The sequence below is a fragment of the Paracoccidioides lutzii genome (assembly GCF_000150705.2).
Source record: "Paracoccidioides lutzii Pb01 unplaced genomic scaffold supercont2.37, whole genome shotgun sequence".
NCBI classification, from domain to species: Eukaryota; Fungi; Ascomycota; class Eurotiomycetes; order Onygenales; family Ajellomycetaceae; genus Paracoccidioides; species Paracoccidioides lutzii.
The window spans coordinates 52,367-72,284 of NW_015440983.1; the positions used below are offsets into that span (position 1 = coordinate 52,367).

Below are 19,918 nucleotides of genomic sequence, written 5' to 3' on the forward strand. Positions count from 1 at the left end.
TAGTTTGATTGTGTTTCAATTTCACTAGAATGACTTTTTTTCATCTCTGTCATAGTGTTTTCCATCTTCTTCTTTATATTTTTCTCCTATGTCTCTAATTCTAGCTTTTTCCACTTGAACAATAGATTCTTCTCAAGCTTCATTGTCTTTAATTTATTAACTTTGTCTTCAGATTTTGTAGGGATTAGGGACAGCCATCTTTGTTTGATAAGATTTAGAATGAGTAAATCAACTGAGAGAGCATATTCACATTTGATCACTGATACAGAGATATTCTCTTCTTTGACTTTGATATTTGATAATTTGACTTTGATATTCTTTAGTTCTGATAGTTGTTCAATGGGGTGATTGAACTCATCATAAATAATAAGACAAATGTGAATAATTGTAGTTGTTGAGATTGATGAGTGTGCTTTCTTAAATGAACTCAATAACTTTTCCAAATCTAACATTCAAACATCAGAAATGAGTATAACTGCACCATCCTTTCCTGTAACTGAGATAGAAATGAATACATCAACTGAAGAAACAACAGTAAGAATATTCTTCCAAGCTGTATCAAGTCTGACATTGATGATTTCTAGAAAATTCTCTATTGTAAAAAACACACAATCTCAGTATATTTCATTTTGAATTTTTCAAATTGACTCCTAGTTATAGTGTGTTTATAGTTTGATGTTATTGTATTCACACTTCCAAATATGAATAAGAAATTTGTAGAATTTTTGCAAGGATGACAGTTGATTCAGCTCAGGTTTGATTGCAGATTCTTTTATAGATGATGTATGTTGAATTGGTGTACCAGCATTAGGGGTCATTTGTTGAACTTTCTATGTTTTTTGAATGGCCAGTTGATGTGCTCATTAAGGAGGTCCAGGATCAAGAATTGTAGCAGAGAGTGATGATGTCAGAGCTGGAGGACTGAGACCATCTTCAATGACAATGATTTCATCATTTATTGAAGAGATGATAGAGGATTTCAGTGTGAATGGATTGACTTTGCCACAATAAGAACAGGCAGCTTCACTATTATAATGTACTTCATGAGAAAATCCAGGACAATTGAGGCAGAATGGTGTTCACATAGTGAAGTAAATCAAGATGATAATAAACAACAAAGAGAAGAACAGGAAAATTTGAGTGTGTGTATATATATCTGTTTTTGTAGGTAAGAGAGTAAGAGAGAAAATGTGTGTATGTGTGTGTGGATTTCAGTAACTTGATTAGTATAATGATTAGTATAATAGCTAACCATTTTGAGAGTGATAAACATGATGAGTAATATTATATAGTATCTTTAAAGAGTGTACATACAACAGAATATTACTGTATCAATTAAATAAGAAAACTGTTAATTGATATATATTTTAATACTGTCAATAACTTTAGATATGACTATATAATGATATATGATTATAATTTTCAAATGATAAAGTGTTCAAGTATATGAATACATATATTCTGTATGTACGGTGTATATACATTGTATGTATATATATATATCTAGTTCAAAATCTACATAGCACTACAATATAAAATTTATAGAAGAATTGTTATTGTAACAAACTTACAAAGTATATTCTTGAGAATATTAGTAGAATACTTAGTATAATACTTATTCATATTCAATCTAATTACATCTGTGATACATCTGACTTAAGATTCTCACTATTCTCAGCAAAGATATCAGACTTGATATCTTCACTATTTTCACTATTCTCATCATAGATTTTCATTTCCATCACATTATCAAAATTCATCTCATGCTCCTGCAATCGCTCTGTCAGCCAGTCCCAAGCACCAGTTAGCTTGTCAAATTCCTGTAGAATTGGAACTTGTTAAGATTTTATATGATCATGTACAAGTTTTCGCAGCTGAAGATATATTATCTAATGTATATGTTCACCTTGTTCATTGACAGCTACAGCAGTGACTCTTTCAGAAAAAAATCCCAACTTTGAAATCTGATTCTGACATCAATTCTTTGTATTAAGTGATAGATACTCATTAATATCTATCAAGTATTAGTATTTTTATAATATTAGATTAACAGAGATATTAGTAATAAAGATATTACATACTCCAGTTTTCAAAATGCATGTGAAGTTCTGAAAGCACTTGTGAATCTGGTTTTAAACCATGCTGTAATGCATTATTAGAATGATAATAAGACTTTCAGGGCCATCTATATACCCCATCAGATCATTTACATTGAGTGCAAATTTGATGATTATTCCAGACTCCCACATAGTTTGTCACCTTGTTGAATAATTGGCATATATATAGTGAGAAAAGCAATATGATTGGATACTGTATTGATGTAATATAGACCTGCATGACTGAGATTCAGAAAATAGCACTGAAAAAAGATTAGTATAAAGATTAGTATCATAATTAATAGCAAGAATATGGAATTTCATACTCTTTAGTAATTTGTCAACTGTTTTACAAGTTGTCTCCACCAAGATTCAATTTATTGATTTAGTGTACTTGTTTTAAATTGATAGCACTCATTCAAAGAAACATTTAAATTAGTTGTCTGATGTAGTTTGAGTTGTGCAGCTGCAATCATTGAAGTTTCAGTTCCTCAATCTGAATGAATAATCTAAGGAAAAGTATCAGTGGTTTGAAGAATATCAAAAAATTGTCAAAGAACAGAAACAGTAGTACAGTTTGTGATTCCAATATATATCCATACTATATATTGAGAATATGCATCAATTGCTGCATAGATTTCAATTCTCCAACATTGAAACTTGCAATAACCATCAATAGATCAAAGATAATTTGGTCCAGGAATAATGTAGAATCCTCAGTGACGTTGGAGATCATTTAGTTGATGTATAATTCCATCTGAATTGAGCAGCTGAACTGTTTTGAATAGACAATCTCTGATTTTATTAGTATTATACTAATCATTATATTAATCAAAACATACTATGAAATGCTATGCCCCTGCTGTCTAAAATGAGTGTACAGATGTTCTCTTCCAAAACTCTGAATAAATTCACTATCAAGCTCTTTCTGTACAGTAAATATAAGCTCTTTCTGCACCTTATCATTCTCATAGTTATCTCTTTACTAATGAAGTTTCAATTACTGCTGAATTTGATGAAGCTCACATATAGAAAGTTGAGACTCAGGATACTTTTCTTGAATAATTAATAGAATATCAGCATCCTGCAAGCCTCATGAAAATAATTCTTAAATAAGATTTTGAATTGATTTATCAGCTTCCCATTTCTTAGTTTTTTTAATATTTCATTTTCAAAGATAATGAACAAGAGTTGATCAACTAACTTCAAAATTATAATCTCATTTCAATTGAGAGATAATATCTTATTGAGTTAGATTGTGTTGATAAAGATTAATAATAATATCTTTGTGAGAAAGAAGATATGAATAACCAGATAGAGGCATTTTAAAAGAAAGTGAAAGAAAAAGTATTCATTATTCTAAAATAAAGAAAAATGAATGAATAAATGAATGAAAATATCATAACATCATAAAAAAAGTAAATAAGAAAATCAAAACAAACAGACAATGCACTAAACTAACTAAGTTAGCTTGCTCTAATATAAAAAAAATTTTCAACAAAAAAAGATTAGTAGAATAATTGCTATAATCATAAAAATAAAAAAAAATAAAAAAAAATTAATTTTTAGACTTAAAAAGCATGCACTCATTCAGGCTTCATCTCATTTGCATAAATTTCTCTGAAGTCATTTCCTCTTTCAAGACTCTATGAGTCTATTTATGAGCATTAATGTCCTTTTCTGAATCTTTAGTCTTTTGCTCACTTTATCATTTCTTTGTCAAATTTGAGTCAATTTGTTCTGCACAAAGCAGCATTTTCAAAACATAAAACTTCTGATTTGAAATTTCTTTAAAAAATTGATGATGACTGGCAGTATTGTTGAAAGAATGATGTTGAAATTTTCAAAAAAGAGAATTGCTAATATCTTTTCATAAGAGAATTCACTACTTGTATAAAACAGCAGCAAGACTTCTTTCTTTTTTCATCAGTTTCACTCTTTCCTTATACACAGTCTGGGAATCTTTCTCAGTTGGCATATTTTCTTTATCAAACTGTTTTTCATCTTTCAGCCATTATTTCACTTCTTGCATAGTGTTCTCAGAATGTAACAAATGATTCCATGTGATGAGCTTGTGATAAATTATTAAAATGATTAATATAATGATTAGTAGAATATAGAACTTACTTTTCACTTGATTTTGAGATATCATTCTGTCTCTGCTTCAGTATTAATGCTGTAATTCCTGTGCTAAGTCTATATTCTATCAATATTTATATTAACAAGATTTCAAAATTTGCTAACTATCTTTTATTCATGATCTCTGTTCTTTTATCCTCAATCATCTTCTTTTGATCTTTGGTATTTGCCTCTTTGAATGTATTGATATTTTTTAACTGTCAAATATGATAATTTACTGCTGCATGATCTGCATTCTTCACTCATTCAATAGTGGCTTTCTCCTCATTCATTTTTTTCTATTATTTTATTACTCTTTTTATGTGAGGATTAATCAACATTTCTTCTTCAGCTTTTCATTTGTGATCAGCTGTGGCTCCAGGCTTTGGTCCATGATGTGTCATTTTGATAGAATGAGAAAAAAACTAATCTTAGAAGTGGGAAACAAAGAATTTGATGCAGGAAGTAGTTGATTGATACAATGATTGATAGAATAAAAAGGCAGGCAGGCAGCAGAGCAGAAGTAGTGAGATGGCAGAAAGAAGAATTGAAAGAATTGAAAATCAATGATGATATTCTTTGTGATGTGTTATTGTATTCACTTGATTGCCTATTTGAGTGTGCTTGTGTTGTTGTATTATTCATCAACTGCATATAATCACACATATAACTGCACACTGATTTCAAAGATTTTATCTCTTTGCTCTTTTTCTTTCTCAATCTTTTAATCTTCTTATTCATTTTATTCTATACGCCTCTCTCCCCCCTCTGCATAAATTTTTTAAATTATTTTCTTATTTCAGCAATGTAAGTGAGCTACAGTTCATTGTTATACTAGTTATTATACTAATCAGTAAATAAGCAGCTAGAATTATCAAATTCACACAAAAATAGCTTATAACAAAATAACTGCAAGAAAATATGTTCAACAGAGAGAGGTAAAAAAAATATAGCCAGCAAGGTAAGAAAAAGAGGAAAGCATCCTTCAGAACAGCATGTGGCTCATGTGAAATCTCAACATCACTATCATTGAAAAGCTGATAGTAAGTAAAAGTATATTTATAGATTTTTTGAATTTGAATATCTAATTTAATTATTTTAGCCACTGCTCTCTGTGAAATCTGCTATTATCAGTGTGATGTTGAGCTTCTTATTCACAAGCTCTCATTTCAGCATCTTGTTTGTGAAATTGCAGCAGATATATATGATGATCTTTGATTTCAAGCATCTGCAATTCTGGCTTTGCAGGAGGCTGCAGAGGTAGTTTTGATTGATGAATTCACAAGTAAGAAATGACTGAATTTTACAAGCTAATCTACTAATCATTATACTAATCAATTGAGATGTTAGTGACAAATCTATGCGCCATCCATGCCAAACATGTTATCATCCAAGATAGGGATATGAAATTGATGCAGAGGCTGCAACAAATCATGATAGGCAGTCACATTCCAGGATGTGAAAATGATTATTAGTAGTTTCTTGTTGTTTTCATCTTTTATTCACTTTCTTTCACTTTTTGATTTTTCATTTTGATTTTTTGATGATATCCATGAAAATGATTGTTTTTTGATTTTTTTGATTTAATTTTTTTTTTAACTTAATCAGAATGAAATGAGATGTTTCCACAACAGACAAATCTTCATATAAATTTCTATTGGTGAGTGTCTATAAGTGGAATTAAGTAATTACAGTGGAAAAACACAAAAAAACCCATTTGACTCAAATGTCACTATAGGCTGCCGTACCAAGTCTGCAGAGCGTGGCTTGCTTGTCTACAAAGTAGCTAGTGATAGTGGCTCTTTGACAATTTTTTTCTTTCTTTTTTCTTTCTTTTTATCTCTGCCACTGAATACTGTAGGGGCTCGCAATTGGTTAGCTAGTTACAGCAACTGAGAGAAAAAGCGAAATTTAATTTCATTATTACTGATAATAGCCTTCCTCAAGACAGATGCGCTCCGGAATTACTTTTGATCCTCATGGTATAAATACATACTTCGGTACGTCAATTCTTCCGATAAGTGCTAAATATAGCACAATATCGGAGATCGAATGAGGCGGATGAACCAGCGGATGCTCACGGAAGTAAATTTGACGGAAGGCAGAATTCTTTCTTCTTCGGAGGGGATTTTTCTCACAGGTAAGCTGTTATTCCACCTTCCAATGTTGATTGGTATGAGGTATAGTAGGTAGGTCGAATGGAAATGGTATTGATTCCTCATCAGGGACAAAAGCTGCTCATAACATCGGCTTATGAAAACGTGGATTGGTAACTGGGCTCTTCGGGAACCACAATCTTTGGCCAATTGGTCCATTTTGCGCATATTTGTATGTGAAATTTGAGGGAAGCTTGATAAAGTGATCATTGACGGCTCCAGATGGAAACGGGGGAATTTCCTGATTGTGAAAATAGCTCTATGCTATCCCAGGCTGGATTTCCTTCGTATATTAATTGGGTCAGGATGTTGGAGCAAGTCACTTTTCACTTTGACGTATAGAAACCCAGCCCGGCAACCAGCAACTAGAAGCCGGAAGTTGTATGAACAGAGTTATACTCACCATTCCCAAAGAGACGAATATTTGACAACTTTGGGATCTTGGAATGGAACCGGGTTCTGCCTGGTTTGAAATATTCTATTTTAATTGACCACTCAGAAATTACCACGATCACTAGAGCTTCTAGAAGTTGCTCTATTCCATTTCGCTCTCTGCTCCAATTGGCCCAAAGCCCGAATGGCCATCTTTATAGAATTAGAGTTGTGCAAGGAGAAGCAGGTTGATGTAACCAGTGTATTCAACCAACGTAACTCTCTGATGGGGTACATTCGACAATTTGATGAAAAATCATGTTAACATTGGGGAAATTGGACTATCTCACTTTCTTAAAAGTAATACAGCGTGTTATTTAGTATATATCTCATCATCTGCTCCGGGAGTTGGACTTTGGGGGGTGTGTTACTTAAGCCCCGCCAAGTCCCACGCCAAGTCCATGCAAGGGAGGACGCGTGGCCCCATAGCTGACTAAAAAAAACTCCCCCTTCCGTTCACTCCGGAGAGCCTCCCATAGCCTGAGGGTCTCATCAATCAGCAGTTCAACAGTTTGATCATCAATCATCAAACACAACGACAACATCAACATCAGCTTCAATATCGCCCTTTTTTGCCATCCTTCCTTCCGGGCCAACCTTTCTCCCTCCCCTTTCCCGCCTCTTCAGGCAACTTCTTTACCCCCAACTATACACTCTCCTGAAATATTGCTTGTTTCACTAAGTTTTTCTCCCATCCGACTCCTGAGCGATAAGATACTCGAGACTCGATATTCCCGCTCAAAAACCATCTCCAACATTCTTCCCCTTCTGTCTGGCATTGCATGCTGAACCTGAGCTAATACTTTCTTGCGAATACACCCCCCCCCCCCAACCCCTCGCTATGGCCACAACGGGGGAACTGCCACTTCCCACGACCTCATCGCACTCACCCTTGTCTCATATCAACAGCTGTATAGATCCAAATGACATCGACTCCTTTATCAACTATGACCAGCCAATCTATCCATCGCCATCGCTTTCACCCGCATCTTCAAGAGCGAAGACCACAGTGAACCCTATTCCAGTATCAACTCCTGTGACAAATTCGTCACTCAATGTTCCCATCTTCTCATCCAACTCCCAGTCCTCTCAGGTCTTGTTCTCGGGACCTAGCCATGAATATGACTCCTACAAACAGCAGACTGGTTTACCACCCGGAGGACTGGCCAACACCATTGCAATTAACCGCAATGTTGGCATGGATTTAGGCTTTGGAAGCCACAACTTTGCGCTGCCTACAGATTCCTTCATGAGCCCCAACCAAGATATGCTTAACTACTGCTCGACACCACTACCAACCGTATCATTCAGGAATATGGTAGATGTCGATTTGGATACTGATACTCCAAATGACTTATTTCCATCCCCGCAGTTTACCAACAAAACTCAATTTGTTGATCCCAATGCCCTTGGTGGCCATGAATTATCAGGAATTGGGCAGCCGAACCAGGTAGGGCGCATGTATCCAGGAATGCATCAACAGCAAGCTGCTTTGGCAAAGGCTGCACAGCAGCAGAGGCAGCAGGAGATTATCCGTCAGCAACAACAACAGCAGCAGCAGCAACCAAACCGTCCGGCCGCAAAGACCCAGAACAAAAATCGCTCCCCTGATCCCCTTGTTGAAGAACGCATTTCTCGACTGCTGCACCAGATGAGACAAAGTAGCGTTGCTTCTGTCGCAAAGGAAGAGGAACCCAAACCGCAAATTGCGCCGCATATCTCCAAACAAAAGAAGGATGAAGATGAAATGGATGAGGACGAACGACTTTTGGCTAGTGAGGAGGGCAAGAAACTTAGCAGTAAGGAGCGTCGTCAACTGCGGAACAAGGTTTCTGCTCGTGCCTTCAGATCCAGGCGCAAAGGTAATAATATCCTCTTAACATTTTTTACCCCAGCCCTATAAAAGACTAAATGTAACTGACAAATCTGAAAATAGAATATATTGGACAATTGGAAGGAGAGGTAGCTTCCAAGACCAATGAGGCTAACGACCTTCGACTTCAGAACCGCGCTTTGCTGGAGGAAAACGCCCGACTCATGGATCTCACACGCATGCTTCTTTCGTCGCCGCATTTTGCCTCTTTTTTAAACGACATGCCCATAGATGGCCCTCCCCCTCCCCAAGCGAACCAACAGTCGACTATGCAACAGCCAAGTCAGCAAACACAGCCTTCAAAGGAACCAAAACCATCTCAGGCGCCCGCGGACATCCAAATGCAGAATCACCAAGTTGGCATGACTATGATTCCAGAGCAAACGGTTGATTTTTCATCGATGGACATGAATACACCCGGCTGGAACACAGGCATCGACTTGAGCTTCAACAACACCCCCGTCTTTGCGGTGTTGAATGTCCCAGAAGGACCGGATCTTGACAGTGCAGTACTCTCCGACAAATCATCCAACTCCGTTGGTCCCATCTCCTCTGATGAGATAAAAGATATGATGCCCTCAATCGAAAGACCCCCAGTCGCTGAGCTGCCTGAGGAAAATGAATTCATTGAAACTTCGATTAAGGTGGAAGTCGATGAATCTGACCCGTCTCTAGCACTGTTCTTCGACCAACCAAGTGGTTCCACATTGAGAATTCCAGCATTCGAAGATACGTTTGTTGGCATTGCGCCGGAAAAGTTGTTTGCTCGGATCGATCTTGTGGTAGACGATGGTGACTTCATTTTAGATACGCGAGATGATTCTACAGGCGTCAGTGCTGCTACGATGCTACGGTTTGAGCAATTATGTTCAAGCATAGAAGGTGCTTATCAACGTGTCTCCCTGATTACTGCTCACTTCGACGATTCTACATAGTGTTTGAAGGTATATGTGTTCCCTTTTGGTACCATGATCGACGATGGAACTGCCAACACTTGACTCTTCCCTTCTTATCTTCACTCCACCTTGCGACCCTGGTTGGTTTCCTTATGGCTATAATTTTTATTTGCTGTTACCCCTTTAGCGTGTTTTCATATCTAAGAAGTACTTAAATCTCAACTGTGCCGTCCAGTCTTCAATTATTGCCCTCTCTTTTCCAATACAGAATGAATGTGCGAAGTGGCAGCCGCTAGACTATTTAGGCTTTTGGCTTATAAACTGGACCACATTACCCATTCCTTGTTTGTTGACTTGTGTTTTTGCCCCATTTTGAGGGCCTGGAAGGAGTTTCAGTTCAATTTCAACGGTTGGAATTTTTCTGTCTCTTTCCCTCTCTTCGCGCAGTATAGGCTGTCCTCTTTCTGCCAGCCTTTCTATCTGAGATCCGCCATCCTGCCCATATCGTGTCTCTGGCTTCTTTCCATGTTCATTTCTTACCCTGCTGGCACACTTCCGTCGTTTACATTTTCCTGTGTATTTTTTTGTGTTACTAACTTCCCCACCCTTAACAGCTTAACAACATATATATATTTAAATTAAAGTGAATATTTTAATCTTAATAAACTTGTTCTGTTTTAGAATCCTTTTCTATGATTTATTTTGTTATTGGGGCGAAGACTTATACTCGTTTATCACTGGATGGTTTGTCTGGAGTGATTAGTCATTCATTAGTCACAACCCAACCCCCACGATAAAAAAATAAAGACTTCGACAGACAACGATGGCGATGTTGGGCAAATACTCCGTACAGTTGGACTCTTTCTTCTACTTTCACTTGTTTATAGACAGACCACTTTTCTAATTTCATTTTCTGCTCCTTCTTTTGTTTTCCTGCTAGTAAATGACTGTAATTCGCTTCTCCTTTCAGCTGGTCGACACCTGTCGACCTGAAAGACAAAGGCTGGCAAATTGGCGTCCCTCTGCGCCGCCGGAACGCTTCTGACGAATGCAATTCGCAGATCGTCCCTGAATCAAGTGTCTCCACATCACACCCTCCACCCTTTGAAGTTGCCGTCGCCTTTCTTCATTCTCTTAAGACCCAGCCAATGCAATACCTTATCCGGTATTCGCACAACACCCAACCAGCTTCCTTTCAGGACGAGTCACTTTAAAAGAGACGTAAACCTCGATCAACCTTTGTTCCTTGCCCCGGCGCTTGATACAAAGATATCTGGCGGCATCCATAGAAACAGATATCTGTTTCGCAATCTCGAGAACGTATCCCGCTATCCCCACGACTCATACGAACTGTCGCCCATTGGATGTCACCCGATGAAGTTCTACTTCGAGTTCATCACGACCCCGACCGCGGACACGCCTGGCACCACCATCCTACTTCACTTCGATGACAAACGGTATTTGTTTGGGCATGTCCCCGAGGGTTTGCAGCGCGCATGTTCTCATCGGGGTGTGAAACTTACACATGTTACGGATATTTTCATGTCTGGGAAGACCTCGTGGACCAATAATGGAGGGTTGCTAGGCGTCATCCTGACTGTTGCGGAATCAACAAGTACCTCTGCATGGTCGCAGGCGGAAGACTACAAGACAAGAGTGGACAGGCTGGAGAAATTGGCTGCGGAAGCTGAGGATCCCGTTCAGGCTCAGTGGTATAGAGAGCGGCTTGAGCTGAATCTGAAGAAGAACAAAAGACTCGCACAGGATTTTGAGAAGGGCAAATTGGCTATACATGGAGGGCCTAATTTGACACATGCTGTGGCTACGGCGAGGAAATTCATTTTTAGAACTGGTATGCCAGTGTTTATTCATGAATTCAATGAATTTATGGGACTTTCGGGAAATGGAGAGGTCGAGACGAAGAAAGCTGTAGCAGACCCGACGTGGTCTGACTCACATCTCAATATATGGGCATTGTCGATATCACCGTCATCGCTCCCCGAGTCTCCTACTAGCTCCGCAGGAAATACGAAAAGTAGCCGCAAGCGAAATTTGGATGAGTTCCAAGGGGGTGCGGCTGGTGCAGAAGAAATTTCAGAGAGTGAGGACGGTATCCTTTCACGCGCTCAGGACCAAATAACCCGCCAGGCTGTTGTGTCAGATATGTTCAACTCGGACTGGCGGTTGGACTCTCTTGTCGAAATGCCGCTCAGTGAAGTTCGCATGCCTGCGAGAATCTTTGTGCGCAACTCGGAAAATCATAAGATTGAATCTTACACTGGACCTAAGCCTGGTGAGACAGAGGAGCTTCCTGACTTAAACGTTCTGGTTCGTAGACCGTGGCCTGGTGCCATGATCCAATCCCTACCCCCAACAACTCCATCAGATATCTCGATTTCATACATTATTCAGCATCATGATGTCCGAGGGAAGTTTAATGCGGAGAAAGCGATAGCATTGGGGGTGCCACGGGGTCCAAAGTTCAGCAAATTGACTATGGGACACAGTGTGGAGTCTACAGATGGCAAGGAAATCACTCCCGAGATGGTTCTTGGTGAACCTCAACCAGGTGGAGGAATTGCTCTTATGGATCTACCCACGGCCGACTATGTTGAAAATCTTCTCAATAGGCCTGAGTGGACGACACCTGAGGTTATGAGAGGGTTTACAACGTTTATATGGGTCCTTGGACCCGGCGTTGGTGGGCATCCGCTAATTCAAAAGTTTGTGTCTAAAATGTCACATTACAAGCATATCGTCTCTTCTCCAGATTTCTGTCCGAACTACCTCGCTTTCCCCCATAGTTCCATGGAGACTAGCCAATTCTCAGTCCTAGATAGTGCTCGCTACAGCGTTCCACACCATGATAATGTCATCCTTCCGCAGAAGACGTTTCTTACATCCTCAGCGTTGCCAACCCCTGCAGTTGATGCTCTGAAATCGGCATTCGAGCCTGCAGTACCTGGGTTACAGCTCGAATTGCAACCTAAATTTGTCATCAAGAGGGACAATGTTCAGAAACCCCTTAACGCGGATGTCATCAAGAATGACATCCCTCCCTGGGTCATCGAGACAGCACACCAGGCGGAGCAGGAAATTGAGGGTCATGAATTCCAACAAATTTTAGCAGGTGTTCGACGTAACCTACCAGATCAAGATGCGGAGATTATTACTTTAGGAACAGGTTCTTCAGTGCCGTCGAAGTATCGAAGTGTTTCTGGGACATTGCTTACGGTTCCTGGTGTTGGAAACTATTTGTTTGATTGCGGTGAAAACACTCTTGGCCAGCTGCAGCGCGTCTTCTCGCCCCAGGAGTTGAGAAAGGTTTTGCAGGATATGAAAGTGGTATGGATTAGCCACTTACACGCTGACCACCATTTGGGAACCGTGTCAGTTATTCGCGCCTGGTACAATGTCGTCTATGGAACTTTATCATCAGCACCCTCACCCTCACCAGAGCAGGATCTCACAAAAATCTTAAGCGAGAAGAGACTGTTCGTCGTCTCCCACGCGAAAATGATCGAATGGCTCGCCGAGTATGCTGGTGTCGAGAACTTTGGCTTTGACAAAATTACTCCCCTTGAAGTAGATTCCTCTGCCGCAGATAGCTTTAGATTTAGCCACCTCGACCAAAACAGCCTACCCATACTCAACGAACGCGGGAATCCCATGAAAACTCTCCTCTCATTTAATCCGGACCAGTGTCCGTTCGCCGCTCAACTCCAAGCCGCCACAGGGCTCAGCACCCTCCTCACCACCCCAGTCATGCATTGCAACGGCTCCAAAGCAACCTCATTCGTTTTCCCATCTGGCCTCAAAGTCTCTTACTCAGGCGACTGCCGTCCATCCCGGAACTTTGCCAAAATTGGCAAGGACTCCACCGTGCTGATCCACGAGGCAACTTTCGAAGATGACATGTATCAAGACGCCCGCGCTAAACGACACAGCACCAGCGGCGAGGCGCTACAGATTGCCAAACTTATGCGTGCGAAAAATATTGTTCTCACCCATTTCAGTCAACGGTATACTCACAAACCAACCATTCCCCGCCTGCAGATCTGGGCCTCCAGTTCCGGCTCCAGTTCCGGTTCTCGCTCCCCGCGATCTTGCTCCAATTCTCCAAGCCGCCCCACGTCTCCTGGAGCAGCCATGAAGAGGAACTCATGGCGAGGTTATAACACGCCCGACGTTACCATATCTAGAAACGACTATGATAATGACGATTATGAACCCGAGACATCAGTGCGAGCTCCGCGCGCACCAAATGTAATGCAACTCGGCGACGTACCCGTTCCCGTCGTCGTTGCTTTCGACCTGATGCGGCTCCGCATCGGTGATGTGTTTTGTGCACAGAGATATGTACCTGTTCTCAACCGGTATTACAAATATAAGGAGGCGGTTGAGCTGAGCAATAAGGGTGTGAACCAGAAGCGTTCGTCATCGGGTGCAGGTGCAGGCGGAAAGGGAAAACGGAATGACCAAGGGAAGAGGGATATAAAGGGCAAAAAGGATTGGAGAGGTGGGAAGGGAGGAAAGAGAGATGATCAGCGTGGGCGTCTGCGTGATTCTGGCCCTGGTCCAAATCCTGGTTCCGGGTCCGGTTATGCTTCTAGTTATGGTTATTTTGGAGGGCATGCAGGTGGCCAGAAAGCCGCGGGGGGCATTGGAGGTCAGGATTTTCTAAATCATGTTTGATGAAAAATGGTCAGGAGATGGATGTGAAACTTTTAGATTATCCTTTTTGAGCGTGTTTCCTAACTTTTTCCTCCAGCTTTTCAATTACCTTCATTACCTTTTCTCTTCCTATTTTGAATTGCTTTGAATTCATAACATATGTGTGATACTGCACTACTCAATGTCCTCTTGTATAGGCAGCAACATTATTCATAGAACAGTAGATGAATCGATTTGTTGCATAGAATGTCAATTTATCAATATCTCTTCTTTGGATGCCTTCTGGAATATTCAAAATAGAGATATGCTTTCAAGTATGATGATGAAGATTGCAAAGATACTTTATAACTACACACAACTGTGGTCCGAGTACGGGTTTTCCGAGTGCATATTTCCCATCAACTACCCCCGTTATCTACCATGTGCTGTTTGTTACTTCCAGATATCCAGCAATGCCAAAGTTGCATTCCTCACCTCTCATGAACGGCAACTCAACTGCGCTGTCATTGACGATGGAAAGGGTTGATTCAAACCATCATTACCTTTCATCAAATGGCTCCAATAGCATGAAATAGGAGGATAACACTGGATGTGATATGCCAAAGAGGCATAAAAATAAAGACCTAAGACTTTCTTAACTGTCATCCACCGCTTTTTGCCTGCCGTAATTAAGGCCATTAACACAGCTGAGCGGGACAACACCATCGGGCGTCCTTTGTGTTCCTCGTTGTCTCCACGTCTGTTATCTCCATTTGCATCCGGCCTAGAACCCCTTCCATTCAAGCTATTCTCAAAGCACTTCTCTTCCGAACTCCTACACTAGCCAATGCCCAACTAAACAGGCTATTCGCACATGGTGAAAAGGTTCCATTCAAGCAACGGCATCTTGACTTATGAGAACCGTATCCTTCGAAATGATGGTAAGATAAATGCACGACTCGTTGGAGGATGGTATCGTGATTCAAATGGAACAGACAGAAAGTGCCAAACCCGCCATGGCCCTGCCGCTCCGGAGAAAGGGAATAGAGAAGTCCACCGAACCAACTCGTAAACCCCGCAAACGACGTCATGCACATGAGGCCAAAATTGGTGGACGACATCTGGAGGAGATCAAGGGTACACAGCGAACAGATGAAACCACGAAAGATACGAAGGATGAGCTTGAATGTCGTTCTATGAATAGGAGCATAACCGGCAGATCAAATTCTTGGAATGTCTTCGTTTTTCACTTTGCACGGCTTGTGTGAGTAGTATCATCCAGGGGAGCGTGAATAGCAGTAAGTGACATAAATTTTTGAAACCAAGGACTACTATGAATGGGTCAAGATGGGAGTGGTATGGGTCCATTTCGAAAACTTGCCTGGAAAGGCCGTTAAGGTCCTTTTCCACTTTCTGAGAAAAAAGAAGCTGATGGATTCTGAGCCTGGAGCCGCGGATGAAGAGACAAGGAGGCAAATCCGGAAACGCAACGCGGAGACAAAGAGATATATGATGCAATTGAAGGAGAAAGTGAAGAGTGGACAGGTTGACAGTGGAAGTCGGTAGGGGGAAAGCGGAAAGCATTGAGGCAATCAGGGCATACACACCAGGGCCAGGTAAACGCAAAGGGGCGATGGGAAAATTAGGGTGACAAAGACCAGCAGCCCTGGAGGAATTGCTAGAGCTGAGATTGAGCAAAAAGCAGTGGGTAGCACTAAAGCAATTCTGTTCTGTTCTATTTTCCAGTGAATCATTTTCCTGCTGCATCCCTGGCAACTTTTGACCTCCAAGGGAGACCTGTTATGTGATCTTCTAGTTGCTGGGAAGATGAAAATACAACGGCTCATTTGTTCTTTATCCCGGAAATGCAAAAGCTGGCAAAACAAACCCTTGGCCCTTATGATTATTATACATACATTTGACAGGCCGCCAGTTGCAAACATTTCAGGTAAATGTGCCGGTTATCCCATAACGTAATCCACCACCCAACGCCCGTTTACACCCAACGCCGGTCATTTCGCCATCACTATGATGAAATATTTTCAATGTTATTTCAACAACACAATTAGATTTCAAGATGATATATTATATGATGAAAATGTATATAGAAAATTACATATAAAAATATATAGCTAATTCTGTAGATGTTTGTTTGACTTAATAACTTGCCTGGAATGTGAAGTTCTAAATAGAGACAGATTCAGCAAGCAAGCAGTCATTAAATCAGTAGAGATTGCAATATTGTCAGATCACTCAGGCAGTGGATCTGCAGGCATTCTGACAGGGCTCTGAAAATGTGATTTAGTCACTTTTTGCAAAATCAAGGGTCTACTTTTCTGATTAGAAAGGTGATTTTTGAATTTTTCAATCATCTTCTTATTTAATTGTGATTGTAGCTGTACAACAGCTTGTTCTTTCTTCTGTTTTTACTTCTGAGTCTTTTTTGCATCTCTAAGCTTCTTCTCAATTTGCTGTTGAGTGACTTTCACAGTTTTATTCATCTTTTTTTGCTTCTTTGCTGTCTGATAAACTGTCTTCTGCTTCATCTGCTATGATATAATATTTATCTTCTTCTGCTTCTTAAGAATAGTGTATTATAACTTGGTATTTTACTTATAAGTCTGTTTATTCTTTTTAATGATCTCTGCAGCAGTTATCTGCTTGCAGATGCTTTGCATCTTTGTCAGTGAAAAGAACTATGTCAATGATGAATTTAAAAAATCTAGCAATCTTATTGCTCTATTATGTTTATAACATCTTTTCTCTTGATTAAGAGCTTGCTATAATTGTCTGTTCTCTATTAAAAGAATCTCTTTATCAAGAGCAAGATTTTCCCTACACAGATCACTTAATTGATATTATTAAATATTTAATGCTACTGTTACTTGACTTGTTTTATCAATTTTCATAAATCAATAATAGAAATAGATATTCTTGATTGATATATTGCATCTCTGAGAGTGCAAGATTGTATTTGAAGCTTTTTAAAAATATGTTCTAAATTGAATGAATGTAGATCAATAGCAGTAAATACAGCTTCAATATTTGAAAATATAACTATCTCTTTTCACACAGTGTCAAAAAGCTATCAAAAAGATCTCTTTATAATATATATAAATTTTATTTCAGTTTTCATTCATTCATTCAATTGTTTGAAATATAATTTACTCAATGATTCAAATATCTCAATATTTAGTGACTGTAATCAGTATGTAAAATAAAAAGAAAAGACAATAAATAGAATTTAATTTCAATCTGTATAATTGATGAATGTCATATTAACATGAGATGAGTGATCATTCAATATAAGAAGTTTATATCTGCAGTCTGTCTTCTTTTTTGTGAAAGATTCAAAGATCTTCTTTAATTATATTAACTTATATTTATTATTACTTCACTTATTTTCTGAAGTAATAAAGTAGATTTGATTTTTTTCACTATCAAAATCTTCAAGTCAAGTATCTTGGATATCTCTTGATTCTTCTTGACATATGAGAGCAAATGAAAATGAAGTTTCATCTGCATAAATTGAGACAAGTAGTGTTATGAATTCTTAACTGTTATTTTGACTGACATCTATCATATAATCTGATTTAAGTGAATTAATCAATACAATACATTTGAGAGTGTGAATGAATTCTAATAGAAATTCTTTTTCATCAAAGTTGTAAATAATCATAGATTCAAAATTATATTTCATGATTTTTATCTACAGCTGAAAAATTAATATAAATTAGTAAAATAAAAATTAAAAAAGTAGTATAAGAAAGAAATCTATTATAAAATCAAAATAATGCTTGAAGTATGTAGAATTGTCTGCAATTTTGTATTTTTGATCAATATTTCACAGATACAGTGACTTGATCATATTCTTGTGACATTCATAGAACTGAGTCATTCAGTTAACTTCAATAGATGCTTTTAAAATCTCAATAACAAGATTATGAAGGATTTGAGGTGTATAAGAGAAATCACAATCTGTCAATTGATTGATATGAAAAAGAAGCTGTTTTTCTTGTGAATCAGTAAGAACTTTGCAGTAAATAGAGCTTACTTCCTTTCTTGATATTTGAACATCTCTATAATGCCTTGATAATGTATATTCACTGATTCCATATTTTTAGCAGTCTCAGTGTAATTAGATGTTAATTGCATGTTCAAATCATCAATCACAGCTTGTATAACTGCTTTATTGTGCATGTTGTGAGTAATTAAAGATGAATGAAAAATGAAGATTTGAGTGGGTGTTGAGTGTAAACGGGCGTTGGGTGGTTGATCACGTTAACCAGGTCCTAGTGGTTGATTTCATAATCAACCTCCGGTTGGACCCTCGCATACAAGGGTCCGCCACCTCAACGTGAACCACTACCTTAATGTGAAATATTTTCTTAGATACTTTATTCCATCTTCAAAATTCAATAACCAGTCAACGCAACGACTTCTTCATATATTTTAATAGAGAATAAGACCACAGAAGCTCTAGAGTCTATAGCCAATATTGAAAATTTTAATATTAATGCATTGGCAAGATAATTTAACATTTCTTACTCATATTTGATCAATTAATTTCATAGCCACTTCTCTCACATCAAAAGAACTCCTGCTAACTGATTACTATCTTCTGGCTAAGAAAAATCACTCTGTCAGTATATAGAAACACTAGATAAGATAGATCTATCTCTCAATCAATTGATGATACTTGATGCTGCTCAATTTGTTCTTATAGATAGTTATAAAAATCTCATTGATTTTTCATCTGAGATTGAAAAACATTAAATCAAAAAATTCATCAAATATTATTTTGAATACAATACATTATAACAGAAGACTATTGACATGACAAGGAAGCAAGTTTATGAGTCATCATTCATACTTGATTAATTTAATTATTTTAAAAAGATAGTGAATAAGTTTAAGATTCAACTTAGTGATATCTACAACTTTAATGAAACAGAATTCAGAATAGAAATTGAATGAGATCAGTGAATAGTGACATAAGATCTTTGAAAACAGACTTATGTTAAAAGTTCAAATAATAGAGAAAATCTTATAATCATTGAAGTAGTTTTAACAGACAGTTTCATCATTTCTTCTTTGTATATTTTCATCATAAAGTAGCTACAAAAGCACTGAACTAATGAAATTAAAAAAAATATTATGATAAACATATTAGACACTAGCTATAACAATGATTAAATTACTTTTCAGTAAATTTAACACCTTCATTACTCTATGAAGAGTCACATCAAAGAATTTCATTATCTGCTTCTATTGAATAATTTTAATTTTTATTATATATATAAGTTCATAAATTATTGCAATAAGAATAATATTATTCTTTTCTATCTTATTTCGTATATGAGTCATCTATTATAGTCTCTGAATGAGAGGTTTTTCAAGCATTCAAGTATCATCATTCATTAGCAGTTGAAGAAGCAATAAAATATAATTATGAAAAGTTTATAAAAGTTAAATTTCTTTATATTATTATCTTTAAATGAAAGATGATATTCAGAATTCATATAATCAAGAAAAGATGAGAAGTAACAGATCTAATTTCATTTAATTTATTCATTATTCTTAATAATTTATATGAGTTTGAAACAGCTATTCATTTTCATTGATTTTTTGATCTGTATACTCCTTCAACTGTATATCAATTCAATCAATATAAGTGTAAATTGAATACTGTGG

The 19,918-nt window shown here is 37.9% G+C and overlaps 3 protein-coding genes across 3 annotated transcripts; all 3 read left to right on the plus strand.

Moving 5' to 3' along the window:
• Window positions 1–7,643: 7,643 nt before the first annotated feature.
• Window positions 7,644–9,610, plus strand: PAAG_12580 (hypothetical protein; the record flags this gene model as incomplete). Its single annotated transcript, XM_002789489.2, has 2 exons — window positions 7,644–8,664; window positions 8,739–9,610. 2 exons carry the CDS (start codon window positions 7,644–7,646, stop codon window positions 9,608–9,610), a joined length of 1,893 nt encoding a protein of 630 aa, XP_002789535.2.
• Window positions 9,611–10,394: 784 nt separating this feature from the next.
• PAAG_12581 (hypothetical protein) lies at window positions 10,395–14,266 on the plus strand (the record flags this gene model as incomplete). The annotated part of the gene is made up of 2 exons (XM_015848055.1): window positions 10,395–10,418; window positions 10,568–14,266. The coding sequence occupies 2 exons, from the start codon at window positions 10,395–10,397 to the stop codon at window positions 14,264–14,266; spliced, it is 3,723 nt and encodes a 1,240-aa protein (XP_015702330.1).
• A 974-nt stretch (window positions 14,267–15,240) lies between these two features.
• PAAG_08533 (hypothetical protein) lies at window positions 15,241–15,790 on the plus strand (the record flags this gene model as incomplete). The annotated part of the gene is made up of 2 exons (XM_015846541.1): window positions 15,241–15,486; window positions 15,551–15,790. 2 exons carry the CDS (start codon window positions 15,241–15,243, stop codon window positions 15,788–15,790), a joined length of 486 nt encoding a protein of 161 aa, XP_015701205.1.
• Window positions 15,791–19,918: the final 4,128 nt, after the last annotated feature.